General features: G+C 33.8%; 1 protein-coding gene across 1 annotated transcript; it reads right to left on the bottom strand.

The window, feature by feature from the left end:
• Window positions 1-8,040: 8,040 nt before the first annotated feature.
• On the bottom strand, window positions 8,041-10,484 carry SAUR21 (ARM repeat superfamily protein). The gene has a single exon (XM_022038203.2). It carries the CDS (start codon window positions 10,225-10,227, stop codon window positions 8,191-8,193), a length of 2,037 nt encoding a protein of 678 aa, XP_021893895.1. The 5' UTR covers window positions 10,228-10,484; the 3' UTR covers window positions 8,041-8,190.
• Window positions 10,485-17,423: the final 6,939 nt, after the last annotated feature.

Below are 17,423 nucleotides of genomic sequence, written 5' to 3'. Positions count from 1 at the left end.
TCTGAGTATATGATTGTTTTCGTACTCTGATGAGTCCAATAGTGTAGTGAAAGAAGTGATCCTTATTTTTTATTTTGTATTTTACAACCACTTCTGGGCTCAATGTATGTACGTGTTGGAACTCGTGTATATTTGTAAGGGATTTATAATGATTTTGTTCTGTTGTATAAATTTTATCATGTATTCGTTATTCTGAATCTGTATCTGATACCTGTTTTCCTTACTTAGCACTTGGGATGTTACATATGGAATTAAAGCAGAATTTCGCGGATTAAATCTCTTGCAATGAGTCCTTAGGTAGATGAACCTTTTAGAGTACCTAGGAAAAAAATAAGTCATCTTTTCAAAGATTAAACCTCCAACTCATGTCTTTCTTTCTTTTGTAGGAATGAAGTGAGGAAGACCATCCGTAGAGCGTACTGAGTGACCTGAAGCCTCGGACCATCCGACCAGGACTAAATTTGTAAATTTTTTTCAAGCCATCCAAGGATTAACTGCAGTTGTAGGACAGAACTAGACCAATCTTTGTCCACCTCCTGTCCTTGAATATTGAAACACAGATTGATATATCTCCCATAATATAGCGGAGTTTAGGAAACTTAACCCCCAGACTTTGAAGGTGACCCTAACCCTTTAGTAGCCGAAGCCTGGATCTTACAAATAGAGAAGTTCTTCTCTATCCTAGACCTAACTGAAGAACAAAAGGTCCCTCTTGCAGCTTTCATGTTAAACGGTAAAGTCAATCATTGGTGGTGACTTAAGAAAGAAATTCTACCTACCCCTACTACCTGTGAAGTTTTCATAAAAGTTTTCTTTGACAATTTCTTTCTTGCCTACGTTTGGAAAAAGAAAGATGAAGATTTCAAGGACCTTCGCTAAGAAAGCTTATTTGTAGCCCAATATATAGCTCGTTTTGTTTAACTATTTAGCTTTGTCCCTTTGATGGTTACCCCTAAAAGTCGAAAAGTTAGAAAGTTTCTTAAATGCCTTCGTGCAGACATTTATGTCCAGGTCGCGGATGCTGAGACCCAGCTCGTATGCGAAGGTGCTCGAACATGCCCAGTTGGCTGAAGATCTTATCTCGGCCAGTAAATAACCAACAGCTTAGAGGAAGGTTGTCTGACCCAATAAATAACCCTCTAAACAAACGAACCAGAGTTGCCTTTTCTCCTACCTTGCCTCCACCTATAGCTCCACCTGCTCGAGCTAACCAACTCTGTTAGTATTGTGGTGGCTCGCATGGTGATCTGTCCTGTCGGCATATCAATCATACGTGCTATCAATGCGAAAGCACCCAACACCTTATAAAAGACTGTCCTTAGCAACCAAAGGATATAGCCCGACCCATAGTATAACGTCGAGTGTGCCACTTAGATGAACCTAATATCTTTCCTGCTCCTATCCTTATCCAGGATATACTTTCGATTCATAATATTTCTATCAATGCTTTGATCGATACTATTGCAACTCACTCTTTTATTTTCTATGTATTTACTTGTAACCTAGAGTTTAGATTAGAAGCTTTAAAAAAAATACTAGTAGTGAAAACTCCCTCAAAAGGATTACTAGAAGCTTATTGTGTATATAAGAATTGTAGAATAAAAACTTCAGGAATAGAGGTATGTGTAAACCTGATACTATCAAACTTTGAAGAATTTGATGTAATATTAGCAATGGACTGGTTGAAAAAGTATAGAGTTATAATAGACTATAAAAGTAAAATTGTAACCTTACGATCCCCGAAAAATAAATAAAAGTTATTGTTATTATTTTTCTAACAATTGAATGAACAGGAATATGAGCGTTGATCCTACTGTATGTTCTATACAAATTGTTTGTATTTTTTTAGATGTCTTTTCCATCGAACTTCCTGGTCTATCTTCCCCATATGAGGTAAAGTTCTTGATTGAATTATTGTTTGAAATCTAGCCAATCTCAAAGCCCGCATATTGCGTGAGTTGCGCTGAGCTAACAGAGTTGGAACATTAGCTTTCTGACCTTATCACCCAGAAATTCATTCGCCCTAGCCATTTTCATTAGGGCACTCCAGTGTTGTTCGTAAAGAAAAAGAATAGTACCCTCCAATTTTGCATGGACTACAGAAAATTCAATCGAGTGACCATTAAAGGCAAGTACCTCTTACTTCGGATCGACAATCTCTTCGATCAACTGTAAGGAGTCTCGATCTTTTCTAAGATCGATCTCAGGGCTAGGTATCACCAGTTGAGAATTAAAAAAGAAGATATTCTGAAAATCGTCTTCCAGTACAGGTACAGTTTGTACGAGTTCAGGGTGATTCCATTTGGATTTACCAATACACCAGCAGCCTTCATGGACCTAACGAACTGAGTTTTTTGGTACGCATTAGATCAGTACGTCATTATTTTTGTTGATAATATTTTAATGTATTCTAAAAGTTGTGAGGAACACACTATACATTTAGCTGAAGTGTTGGATACTTTCTATCAAAATCAATACACAAAATTAAGTGTTCCTTTTGATTGGATCAATTTTCTTTTTTCGGTCATGTAATCACAAGTGAAGGAGTTTTTGTAGACATATCCAAGGTGGAATCAATGCTGTAGTCCGGCCACCAATGTGCCCGAGGTATGCAGTTTTCTTGACTTAATAAACTACTATGAACGATTCATTAACAAATTTTCCAAGATGACTGCCCCTATGACTCGATTCACCTGAAAGGGAGTACCATTCGTTCGAAATTATGAGTATAGTGAAGGCTTCATGGAACTAAAGTGTCGTCTCATATATGCTCCTATGTTAATCCTCCCTGATGATGTTGGGAGATTTCAAGTTTACTATGATGCATCTCATATTGGTTTGGGCTATGTCTTGAAGCAACATGGTAGAGTAGTCTCATTTGGATCTCGACAGCTCAAAGTTCATGAGTAAAACTACCTTACCTACGACCTGAAGTTGGCAGCCATTATCTTTGCCCTGAAGATATGACAGCATTACCTGTATGGTCAGATATTTAAAATTTACACTGATAATAAGAGTCTTAAGTACATCTTTTCTAAACGGGAGTTAAACATGAGGAAAAGATGCTAGATGGATCTTCTGAAGGATTACGATTGACAGATCATTTATCACCCCAAGAACGGGAATGTATTCGCTGATGCCCTAAGTCGAAAAGAGTTTGTTGTGCTGGCTCAAACCATGGCCTCTAGTTGGAAGATAATAGATATTGTACAATCACTACGCCTTAGCTATTATGGTAAGGGCACCTATCTCGCCCAGATCCGAGCTATACCTGATCTCTTTATGAAGATCTGGGAAGCAGAAACCACATACTCGGAACTCATCAAGAATCTTGGTAAGTTCACTTATGATGAATCTCCTGATTTCAGGATTTCTGATGATGGACTGTTCAGATTTCAAAACTAAATTTGGGTCCCCATTATTGTATGTATGAATGTACTCAATATCGCCCATGCTTCCAAGTTATCCATTTATTCCAGGAGTACCAAAAAGTATCTGGACTTAAAACGATAATATTAGTGGCCATGAATGAAGAATGATATAGTTGACTACGTCTCACGATACCTCGCTTATCAACAGATAAAAGCAGAACATCAGAGACCTGATGTCTTGCTACAGGGTCTTCCGATTCTCGAATGAAAATGGGAGTATGTAACTATGGACTTTGTCACCGGATTGCATAGGACTTGTTTTAGTTGAAATGCCATTTGGGTCATCGTAGATAGGTTTGCCAAGACTGCCAATTTCTTACCTATTCGAACCACAGATTCCACAAGTAAGTTAGCCCGCCTATATGTTGATAAAATTCTTTGACTTCATGGAGTTCCCTCATCCATTGTCTCTGACCGCGACCCCCAGTTCACTTTTCACTTTTGGGACAACTTTCAAGAAGCTTTAGGGTCTAGATTGTATTTCAGAACTATCATCCCCAAACAGATGGTAAGTTAGAACGTATAATTTAAACATTAGAAGATATGTTGCGTGCTTGCATTCTCGATTTTGGTGATAACTGATATGAGTATCTTCCTATTTATGAATTCATTTATAATAACAGTTATCATTCTAACATCGGTATGTCCCCGTATGAATCATTATATGGAAGACCATGTCGTTCCCCTACTTGTTGGAGTAAAGTCGGGAACCAGCGCCACTTAGGACCAGACTTCATCCAGGAGACCATTGAGAATGTCGCAATTATCCGTAAGAATTTAGCAACTACCCAGAGCCATCAAAAGACTTACACTGATAATCGTAAGCAACCCTTGGAGTTTGCCGTGGGAGATCAAGTTTTCCTAAAAATCTACCCCTAGAAAGGCAATATGTAGTTTAGGAAGAAAGGGAAGTTGAGCCATCATTGTGCAGGACATTTTTCGATCATCGAGTGCATTGGACCCGTGGCATACTGCCTCACTATATCTAGAGAGTTCGCGGATCTGCATGATGTCTTTCATGTCTCGATGTTCAAGAGGTGCTACCTTGATCCTTATCATGTTATTCCTCGCGATAAGGTACTGGTACAAACTGATATGACCTATAAGGAGGTTCCTGCAGAGATTCTCGGGTGGATCGATAAGGTTTTATGTAACAAGACGATTCCACGGTGAAGGTACCATGGCAGCATCATACCCCAGAATAAGTGACGTGGGAGTTAGAGGACGAATGGAGGAAAAAGTATTCGGACTTATTCGAGATAAATTTGGAGACTAAATTTTTTAAGGTAGGAGAGACCTAATACCCCACTTATCACTGTTCTAAAATGATTTAGAAACTCTATTTATTCAGGTATTTGGCTGCTTTAAACTTAATTAATTTAAACTGCTTAATATTTATTGTGATTTGTAATTTTGGTTGATTTTTATTTATTTTATTTTATTTTAAATAATTTTATTGTAACTCGTTTAAATATAAAATGAAAATTGAGAAAAAAAAATGGAAAACGACAAATTTAAAAAAAAATTCCACTGGAAAAATCCCGTAAGGAGTCTGGTTGCCCGTGGGATGTGCACACAGTGCGCACGTCCCGTCCGCGTGCATGACATGGGATCAGGACCTGCGCATGTCCTGTCGTGCGCAGGCAGACAGTCCGCTCATCACCTCACGTGCGGGCAAGCACCACACACTTTGCGCGCACCGTCCGTGCAATAGGCCTGCGTGGGTAGGCCCTGTGTGCCATGGGCCCGCGCGTAGTAGGCCTGTGCGCGCGGTGCCCAACGAGAAAGCTAGCCCCTATGAGTGCGGTAAGAGGCCTGTACGTCTGCAGGCTAGCCTGCAGCACGCTGACTGAAGCACTGCCACCTCGTGCAGTGCGTCGCTATCGGTGGAGGAAGCCATCCTCCCTCGTTTTTTGTGCTTAGAATCTTTTTTTCTCTCTCTTCACTGAATTTCACCACTTAGTACGAATCTGACGGTTCCAAGACTCTATAAATTGCCCTCCCTCTTCCCTTCTTCTCCAACTTCCATTATTCTATTTTTTAAAGGTTTAAAGAGAGAGAGAGAGAGAGAGAGAGAGGGAGAGAGAGAAAGAGAGAGAGAGAGAAAATGATATAGTAGTCTAGTAAGAGAAGAAGAGAAAGAAAGGAGAATAGTGAATGAGAAAACATCAAGGTTTCGGTAAAAAATTTAGTATTTTTTTCGACGTATTAAGAAGTATTTTTAGATAAATAAATTTAATATGATTGATATTTTGCTTGTTTTATATGTCTCTGTGTTCAAATGAAGCGAATTTTTCTAGATTTCAAGCATGTTATGTGAATTGCAGACACTTGATAAATTTGCATGTAATAAATATAATATGTGATCGATAACAGTAAAAGTATAAAAGAAAAATAAAAGAGAAAAATGGAATAACTTGTATGGTCCAAAATATATATGTATTGACATTCATATTGCATCAAGTGTCTCGTTTGACTTTTTATCTCTGAGGGGTATCTGTTCCCCTTGTTTTTTTAGAATATCTGTTTTCTCCTCCCCTATTTGGTTTGAAAAGATGTAAAAGGACTGCTCTTAGTGGATGATGGCGTACCCTCTAATGAGAGTGGTGTCGCACTATCTCTATGGGTCACCCGTGGCTAAGTAATGTTGTGATTGTAGATATCAGTTAGGGTCACTATGGCTAGTACGACCGTGGTCATAGATCGTACAATGGTTTAGCCAGCCAAAAATGGGTATGAGCAAATTGCCGTATCTATATTTAATCTGGTCATTCTACTTGGGTTAGTTAGAAATCTGTATCTGCCATCAGAGATAAAAGTTGTAATGATTTCGCGAAGTGTGAATGAAAATCTGAGCATTTTATTATTTATTTAATTTTCTCTATTATTTGTCATGATGTATGTTTGATTTTCTGTGTTAACGTATTGTTTTCTTAATAAATAAATAATTTTCTATAATGTGAGATAAGTAAACGAGAAAGTTAAATGGTAAGATAAAATAATTAACTTTTGAAATCTTATGATGTTAATTTACTACTGTTTTCCTTACTGAGCATATAGAACACTTTTTTCATGTCCGCCCTCCCCCCATATGAGGAAGAAAGTGAGGAACTGCAAACTGACTTACCCTTAAAAATCTATGAGGATCCCGTGAATTCACAAGTCTGAGTGCATGACTATTCTTATACTCTGATGACTCCAATAGTATAGTGAAAGAAGTGACACTTATGTTTTGTATTTTGCAGTCACTTCTGGTATTAGTATATGTATGTATTGGAACTCACATATATTTGTAAGAAATTTGTTATGATTTATTTTGCTGCATAAATTTTATTATGTACTCGTTATTTTAAATCTGTATCTGACACTTATTTGCTTTAATTAGCACTTAGGATGTCACAAACTCTATATATACAACACAATATAAGGGACTAACATGATTGTGATGTCAACTGTTTAAATTTTAATAATAATACATTTTAAGATACAATGAACAATTAAAATAAAAAAAATTCTACAACTTTTTTGCTAAAAATATCGTCCTTTATAACTTGAGATACTTAAGGTTAACATTTTATCGAATATGACTGAATTATTTATAACTAATTTTGAATATTATTATAATTTAACAGTATCGTTGGTTAGATTTTGATATCATCTAATAATTTTTTATTTACCTTCCTTTATCATTGTTTTTGACAATGATTATGTATTTGGTTTAAATGAGATTAATTTATCAATTAGTTTAACCAAAGATTAACTCCTATCTATATTTGTTTGTATGCCAATTGCTTTTAAGTAAAAAAGAACTAAAAAAGTACTTTTAAAAAAAAAAAATCTTTAGCTTATGAGCCATATGACAAAGACAATTATGTATTTCTTACCATTTATTTTGCTGACTCTTTAAAAATTATAAAGTATTTATTTGTATAACCTTTTTTAAGTTATTTTATAAAATTTTTACTTTCTAAACATTATTTTGCCAAACATTTATTATTCACCTTGAGTTTCTAAATAAAACAAAAATAAATTAACTAAATGCATTCTACATTTATTTTTTAAGAATTTATAAATTTTATGAGATTATCCGATCTCACTTATTTTATAAAGTTAAATAATAATATTAATAATAATAAGTCAAACTAAACAATTTTTATTCGTAATTATTGATTGTCTTTTTTATATATTAATTATTATATTATACAATATAGTTTAGAAAAAAAATATTAATAAACGATTAAAAAGAATAATAATAACGAAATATTTGTTAATAACAAAAAAATGATAGTAAATATTACTAAGTAATAGAAAAATATTTTAAGTAATTATATTTATTATTACATATTTTGAAGTACTAATATCTTGAAAAGGTGGAGTTACGGAATAATTTTCCTATAAACTCCAGAAAGACGAAAAATAGTGAGTGAAATTAGTATCAAAGGTGTTCTCATTGCCTTCAATAATTTAGGTTCAACATTTGTATACAGCAGACTGATAGTAAAATTTTGAAAGTAGATAGACATATGAGAGGGGAGGAGAGGAGATCTTCAATATTATTTAAGGAGAAATTTTATGTTGAATAAACTAATTATTAAAAAGAATGGGGCTGTAAGAAAATAAATGTTCTTGCATAATAACTTTATACTGATTTACACAAGAGAACTAGATCATGGATTACTGGACAACTTTACAGTTTAAAAAATTGAAGTTCAAAGAAAAATAAAGAAGAGGAAAGAATGAAAAGGAAAAAAAGAAAAACTTAGCTCGGCAGCAGCATGCTAGATGAACTCACAGGAAGATTCTGTGAATGTGTAAGATGTTGAGAAGCCAAACCTGCCGCCCATCTACGAAGAAGCCTCAACAGAGTGGTCGCCTTCCTTCTAGCTCTCATGGTTCCCGTTCCCATCAATTCCCATATAACTCTCTCCACTCCCGGCAACTCCGCTATCTCCGCAACCATCTCCGATCCCCCCTTCCGGCAGATTGTTACAAGAGTTGCCACTGCACTTTCTCTTGCAGTATACGATCCTTCCCTTAATACCATTCCCATTTTCTTAATTATCTTGTAAGCTGCAGCAATCGCCATTAGTCCACCTCTCTTCACCACCGCTTCCAGAATCGTAATCGCCTCTTCCGGCAACCCATTCATGGTTTCGCTCACCATCTCCACCACCCCACCTTCTAATAATCTTCCTACAGTCTCTCTCTCTCCTGCTAAATTCAAAATTGCCACTAGCGCGTCTCTTTTGGCGCTGGTGGGCCCATCCTTCGCCAGGTCCATCAATCCCCTTATGACACGTGTCTTCCTCCCCAGCTTCTTTCTATACTCGTGCACGCTAGATAAGCTGAAAATGGTGGCGGCCGCATTACCTTTTGCCTCCCACGTGGCCCCCGAACGCAGCACTTCTATCACGCCGTTTAAAGCTCCGTCAGTCTCCATGATTCTCGTTTTGTTGGCTTCCAGGATGGAAAGGTTTAGAATCGTAGTTACCGCGTTGACCTGCAGATTCGGATGGATCGAACCTATGTCCGCACCTAGATAGCGGACAAGCATGGGGATACCCCCTAACTCGGCTACGCAGGCTCGGCTATCCGAGTCTGTTTTGGCAAGGACCCGAAGCTCGTAAACGGCGCTGTTAGCCGTCTCCACTAACTGAGAAGCAGAAAGTTTGTCGATCAAAAACGATACCGTCATCTTCGTTGCCTCTAACGCCGCCTTGTTTGTTACGACGCCGTTAAGTTTGTCGTTAACGGCTGCCGTTTCAAAAGGTATTCTCTGCTCACGGCACCAGATAGCGATGAGATTTTTGAGAGCACAGTTGGGAATGAGATTGGTGTGAGCCAGGGTCTGACCTGTTTTAGGACACGTGTTGTGTCCTGATTCGATCCATAAGTTGATCGACTCCCGATCGTAGGATTGTCCAGTCGCCACGACTACTGGGTCCCGCATAAGCTCGAGGCTGATAGGGCACCGAAAATCCGACGGGATATTCAGCTCCGACAACGATTTCCGGCGGCGAAATTCGGATCTAGGAGCAGATGATGATTCGAACAGGACGCATTTGGCGTAACGAACGAGTCCGATCAAAGCAACAGCTTCTGATTTTGATTTCTTATCGGATTGGCTTTTGATTTCCTCTTCTAGGCTCTCGATTTCCTCTCTGCAACTTGAAGAATCAAGCAATCCTAAATCACGGAAAATCAGCGCGAGCTCGGAACGATCAGGAACTATCTCGCTTTTGATACCGTCCAGCATGGTTAGCACCCGGAGCCTGAGATTACTATCTACTGGATCTACATAAGCCTTTGATTCGGCGCACTGTTTTCTCATCAGGAGCACTAGTTCTTCCACATCCTGGCTCAAATGAATTTCGCGAACGGGAAGGATATCCAGAAGAGTCGACAAGTCCAGTACCAACTCGTGGAAACTGTTGGCTACCGATTCGTTTTGCGAGAGCAGCCACGTCCTGCTCCCATTAGAACAGTCTTCGATCACAGTCTTCATTCTCTGCAGGACTATATACATTTCCTCGAAGCAGAGGAGAGTTGAAGTAGACAGATTCAGAGATTCAACCTTCAGAATCTCCTCAAACAAAATCGCAAGGAGCTCCGATTTGCGGATGATCGACAGAGAATAGCGTTTTAGAATAAAATTGAGAGGTTTCAGGGAAGAAATTTCTTGCGACAAAAGAAGAAGAGATTGAACCAATCCGACGTCTGACAGGTTGGGAGATACGAACGCAGCAGCAGATGGCCGCCGTTTTCTTGGCGGGAATGCTTGAGGAGATACGGCCATGGAAGCTGAAAAAAAAAAGTTGCAGGAGCCTCAACAAAGTTAGAATTACAGAGGAAAAGAGGGAGTTTTTGAAGTTATTTGGATTGATAAGAAGATTTATTTGAATAATTTGACTAAAGAGATTGGAATTCTTCAAATATTTTTCCTGATTTGTTGGTTTTTGAGATCGCCGGCGGTTTAATTGACTTTCATTTTGACGGTAAGTTAATTAGGTGTGCGGGAAGATGTCAGCCGTTGGATGAAGTCCAACCTAACAAGGATGGCTACGGTTCAACAGCCGCCGGCAGTTTCATACGATGCATGAACCTTCAAATGAATAAAATACAAAAAATATGTATTTTTTTATAGCCTCCTAATTTGGCGTTTAATTTAAATTCAACAATGATAAATTAGAATATGTATTTATTTATTTTTACTTATAATTAGGTAAGTGTGTGTGTGTGTTATGGATTCCTTGATATCTTCTTTGTCAAGATCATAAATAAAAAATTGTTTGCATTATTTGGGGTCCAACCAAACCTCTATGGGTGGAGAACTTTTCTTAGTTTATTTCCACTTTTTTAAGATAAGCATCACAATATACAAAATCATAATTTCTTTATTTTCTCCTACACTTTTTTAAACAAATATACCATTCTTGTTAATAAAACAATAAAAATAAAAAATAAATGAGATTTGAAACATATATCTTAGAATATTTATAATGGAGAACAATTTTGACTATTATATTAAATAATTTATACCGTGGTAATACACAAAAAAAAAAAAAAAAAAAAAAAAGAGGTAATGCGTAATCTCTCAAATGCATTCTCTATTAATAAAATATAACATTTGAATTGGTTATGGAGAAATTATGTGACAACTATTTTTTTAGAGTTTAATATTCTTACTTTATTCCTAATATGTAAGATGTTGTCAACATAAAGTGTAAATGAAACTACCTTCTTTCCACTTATCTACTTCTAAAGACAATTCTTCTCAATCTTGTTTTTTTTTTTAATGAAATCAAAATTTCTTATAGTTTCATTAAAATATATATATATATATATATTTTTTTTAGATATAAGAGGTTTTCTTAAATATATAAATGGATCTTAGCACCTTAGATAACTTGTTGGTGTAATTAGACGCAAAAACTTCATTTTGTATCACATGCACCTCTTTCTTAACAAATTTCAATAAAAAATGTTATTTTTATATCTATTTATCAAATTTTATAATTGTCTGTGTGATAGTTACAAACACAATATAAATAAACTTAATATGATAAGAATTTTAAAAAAATTTCTCCTAGTCAACTTATTATTTTTGAGTGTAACATGAGGAAACTAGTTTTGCCTAGTAAATTTTCACACTTTCTTTTGCAACTTTTTCTCTTGTTATAGATTCATTTTTATCTCATGGATTGATGTAATAGCTTGAATTAAAAAAATAAGTAAATTTTGTTAATTAAGAGAGAAATCTTTTTTTTTTTAAAAAAAATTGAATTAATTAAATTAAAAATCACAAAATTCACCAAAAAATGCAAATATAAATAAAAATATTAAATTATAACTTCCTTAAAAACAAATTTTGAAGTTAGGTGTCATTTTTAAATTAAAAAGGACACATTTAAAAATATTTTAAGTAACTAAAGACCACTTCACAATTTTTAAAAAAATGAGCCACGTAGGATAACCCACGTGGCAGCTCGGCCAATCGAGTCACGTTGTGTGGTGGCCACACTAGTAGGAGTCTGATGCAGGATCACATGCTGACAATATATGTGTGCTTGTGATCGCGCGGCCATGTCAACCCGATTAGAAGGTTGGGATCTTGTGGGCAGGAGTATTTAAACTCCTTTTCCATTAACTCTAAAAACTCTAGCCAATAGGGGGACACCGGAAGAGGAAGCAGAGGATGTCGGAGAGAGTTGCCAACGACAGATCAATGCCGTGTCGGAAGTCCAAATCAGCTATAGTAGGCGCAATTTTCTCCCATTTTCTCTATTTTTCCTGTTTTTGACCATTTTTAATTACCTCATTATAGATTAGCTCAGAAAATATTGACCTGAGAGGAAGGGGTTTGTACACTGCGACTGGTGGTTGCTTGGGGCAACACGATCAACTTCTAACTCCGATAAGGATACTCGAACTCTCTCTTTAATTGTTTGATCGAACTTTGACCTTAAATCACCTAGATTGATTGTAGTTTTGGATTAGATATCATGTAAGATGTCGATGGTAATGTTTTAAATTAATTTCATGCATTCTTGGTTTCTTATTGATTATGTATGTTTGTTTTGGTTAATTTATATTTATTATGCCATTATGGGTTGATATACCATCGCGGGCTGATGTTCGAGAAAGGTCACCCATGGCTGTTTGTGTGAAAGAGGTGCGTGCGAGTGTTAGTATATGAATATATTTTTTGTAGTTGGTGTTCAGTACTTCATTTTTAATTATTTAATTTTATATTATTCTATTATATTATAATGTTTCATTATTTTATCTATTTTAATTACTATTTCATTCTTTATTAATTACTTTATTTTATTTATATCATTATATTTTATTATTATGTTTTATTATTTTATTTTAAATTCTATTTCATTCTGTATTATTCGAATTTATGCTAATTATTTTTATCTTATTTGTTTTGTATGTTAAGGTGGTTTATTTTTATTATCTCCATTTTATCCTATTGGTGATTAATTATTCTTCGGTGTGTATTCAATTATGGATTATATATTCCAGCATTATTTTCTGATGTATGTGTTAAAATTTTAATGATTGAAAATGAAAGTTGTATGAGCTTAATTAGATATTTGCATATTGCGAATTATTGTAAATGGAAAATGAATATGACAATTGAGATAAATAAAATCGTTACCGAGCATCAAGGGGGGAGTATATGGGGTGATCCCTATTATGGATATGACCTTCAGTCGTACGGAGCTGAGATGTCCCATACCGGATAAAGTTGAGAGATTATTAATAGCGTCCATGCCGAACGGGATATGTGGACAACTGATAAAAGTGACTCATATTGGACGTGGTATGAAGTTGGCTGGAAAAAGTGACATTCATTATCGGACGGGGTGTGGGTACGACCAATAATTAATTATAAAAGAAACATTAAGTATCCATGTGTGAGAGGAACCTCTATGGGGCCCAGGAATACCAGTAGAGAAAAATGATACTAATAGACAAAATAAAAGGTGATTGATTTGATATGTGTGTTGTACTTGAATAAGAATCTTATATGATCAAATAATATTTGTTATTTAAAATGAAAATTTTTTGAATAAGAATCTGATGTGGTTTGATAGTATTGTGAATGCAACGGGTAGTTGAATGTAAATCTAATTCAATTTTAATGTAAAGTAAAGAAATTATATAGGTTTCTAAGTTAAAACTGGTTTTGTTAAAATTAATAATCCATCGGCTGCTTTATTATTATTTTTTTCAATGCTTTGGACGAACAATTACATTGTTTGCTTCTTGTAACCTTATTGAGCAAGTGTGTACTCATTCAAATTATTATTTCAGCCTTTCAAATTAGAATATTCGGGACTCTACTCCCGAACAGTGAGAGATTGCTAAAAGATTTCTTATTTTATTTAGATAGAATTTAAGGTTAATCATTTCTTTTCGCTGTTAGTACTTATTTTGGAATGTAAAGAAGCCTCATGGATATTATAGAGTGAGACTAAATATGCAAGAGATATAATTTCTATCTTAATTAGCGGTGACTAATTATTATATATTCATTGATCCTATCGATTTGGGAATCGTGAGTGTATGTTCAATACTTTAAAATAGGTCGGGTTGTTACAATTGAGCTCTTTTATATAGTTATATATAGATCTCGAAATGACTTGGATGCATGGATTGTATCTCGAATTTTGTGGCCTCCCACCACTTATTCAACTAGATACTTGTTATCACCTCAATGTATGTTGTTGCCTCATTGTATTCTCATAAGCTTCATAAATCTTTTCAAATGAGGAATCTATAATATATTTTAAGTGGTTTAGATTCTCAAAAGGACCTTGCAACTACTATACATATAATTCTTTAATCTTAATAGTGGGTGGATCTTCTATTAAGACTAATATTTGAGAATTCTCTGAAACTTCATAAAGTTTAAGTTCACTTCTACTCATCTTATTTTGAATTAATTGTTCTTTTTTTTAAAAAAAAAATTGGATGCAATGTTGAATACAAATATCATTTTAGTCTTGTTCATCATAAAGGTAATATCCAAAACTCTCATTTTAGTATTTTAAAAATAAACATCTAAGACACTTAGTTTGAGTTTCTACCATATATCTACTTTTTATAAGTGATATATCCTCAATATGTTAGCTCTTTTAAAATTTAATAATCCATCATAATACATATCATGTAGTGTCTTTGGCGTTGCCTTTCTAGGGACTATATTTAATATGTAGAAAGTGGTTATTATTTTATAGCCCAAAACCAAAATATATAATATTTCATATCTAATCATGAATTGTATGAAGTCCACAATTTCTCCTATTTGGCCTTCTATTTAACTAGAGCTAGCAAAAAATGTCCGGAGTGAGAGAATTTTATTATGCCTCAATAAATCCAAGAATTCATTATTTAAATGCTTTTATCCTTGATTAGACAAAAAGGTTTTAATACTTCTTCTAGTTTGTTTCTTAGTCTCAAGTGCAAACTTCCAGAACCATTTTAAAGATCTAAACTTGCATTTCATAAGTATACATATTCAAAGTTAGAGTACACAACAATAAAGGTCGTAAAGTAAGGGACATCTTCTCGAGCATTCATTGATGTGTGCATAGAAATATGATAAATATCAACTCTTATTAATAATAATGTATTCAATAAACTAACTGTCTGTAATATACAAATAATATTGTCCTATTGATCTTATTATGAGATAGTATAATTATTATTTTCCATAATAATAAATCAATTTTCAAATTTTAATGTTCTATTATTTTGATAAAAATACCTAAATTTACTATAATGATAAATATTTATTAAAGTACACAACAAGAATGTAATAATTGATGATATCATGACAAAGAGACTTATTTATCTAAACATAAATTATAAAAAAACTAGACATAATATCACTATGACACGGACAACCATTGAATCCGAATAGACTAATATGTTATATCCTTTATAAACGAATTATCTCATTGGATATTGATTTGTATGACATCATATCGACCGTATAAACACGTGTTATATAAATAAGTATACTAATAAATTTAAGAATTAAATTCTTTTATTAACTTTCTACCGGGTGAAATAAAAGTTTATACTATAATAATTTCGTAGAATTATTAATTATGTTAAGTTCCACATGAATAGATTGCAAATGAAGATTTATGCTTCAATACTATGAAATTAAGGTTAATTTCATGTGCTTTAATCATACTCGTCACACGCTATGACTTGAACTTGGTAGAGTTATGTGAATAATACTTAAGTATCTAATCATTTTTGAGTTAAAAAGAGGGAAAGTATTTTGTGACAATATATTTAAACATTTCTAAAAATCCATAATAATATAATGAAAGAGGAATTTATTAAAAAGTTTTAAAGATATATATATATATAAATATATATGTATATATATATAAGAGATGTAGATTAGTTATTAAGATTTGACATTAATAAGAATTTAAGATATAATAAATGAAAGAGAGATATGTGCATATTAACTATCCAAACATAATAAAGATTTACTTCAATATCTTCTAGGAACCAACTTGATCAATTGATAGATAAGATCAGTGCAACCATGTTTTGAAATCAATTAGACTCCAATTTGCAAACTTATTGACAGCTATTAACTGAATTCCACAGTTTAACTTTTAACTTTTAAAATGATTGTGTAAAGTGTTAGGGATTAATGTGTCTGAATGATTCTTAAAAATAATTAATCTCAAAATCAAATAATCTGGGCTTATGTAATTTCTTTAAGAAGCTTATGTAATGTATAAATACAATTAAGCTTTATTAAATGACCTTATTAGTTTTAATTGGGCTTAGCCCGAAAGCTTTAACAAATGGATGATTAAATTATTTTGGACCTTAATTTGCGTTAAGGAACTAAATGGTTCAAAGTACTGTATAAGTATAGATTAATCTAAAACCACAAGTCCAGAATACTTTTTTTTTTTTTTTTTTTTTTTTTGGGTTCCAATCTTGTAATATTATTGAACAATTTTAATATGTAAAAAACTATATAGACACTCAAGGCAGGCAGGCATATATATATATATATATATATATATCTATACGTATGTGTATAAATATATGTATATAATTGAACTTTATTGATTTGGTGTTTTCTTTTAGGCTATCCGAGGACTTGGGTTTCATTGCTGGACTCCATTCCAAAGTAAGTTTTGGGCCTCAAAGATAGTCAACCAATAGGCCACGATTGACTCCGTAAAGAAGCCTCACTTACTGGGGGGGGGGGGGGCTGGGCTTCATCCCAAACCAAAACATATAATATATATATATATATGTGTGTGTATGTATATATAACCATTTTAAATTAATTCACCAGAGAGAGAGAGAGAGAGAGAGAGAAACGTAATAATTACAAGACACTGTTTGCTTTGCAGCTAACTTTAATTTCTTTATTAATAATCTAATCCATTCATCCATATAGTTGTTACTACTCTTCATATCCACCTTCATTAAATATATTGTAAACTACAAAAACAATTATAAATTATGTTTTTATATAATTTTAAGCAAGGGTTTCCAGTGTATTTTATTAAATTAAAAAATATATATTTTTTTGTCTATTACATTAGAAATATTAATTACAAGACACTGTTTACTTTTACAATTGGAGACAATCCAATTAATTAATTAACGCTGTCTGAATTCTAATTTAAAAGAAAGTACAAAAATATTTAATATTAACAAGAAGCATTTACCAATGAGAGTGAAGAAAAAAAAAAAGTAAGATTGGAAGTGAATAGTAAAATTCATAATTACCCTAAACTTTAGAGGTAAAGAAAGAGAAAACATAACCAATGGAATTTAACCAAGAGGGTAAAATTTCAAAGTCTACAAGAAGATGCCAAAATTAAAATAATTTAAAAGAGGAAAATGCAAAAATGTTTACAAAAGTGATTTAAAGAGGAATGCTGACAAAAAACGTGGCTTAAAAAAGAGGAAAAGTATGTAATT

This window comes from Carica papaya, chromosome 6 (assembly GCF_054855325.1).
Source record: "Carica papaya isolate Zhongbai chromosome 6, ASM5485532v1, whole genome shotgun sequence".
Taxonomy (NCBI): Eukaryota; Viridiplantae; Streptophyta; class Magnoliopsida; order Brassicales; family Caricaceae; genus Carica; species Carica papaya.
Note: the sequence above shows the minus strand (reverse complement) of the source record. Positions and strands in the feature narration are given on the sequence as shown.

What these genes read in the sequence shown, in the direction of transcription:
- SAUR21 (XM_022038203.2), bottom strand. Translation starts at nt 10,227, where the DNA reads ATGGCCGTATCTCCTCAAGCATTCCCGCCAAGAAAACGGCGGCCATCT.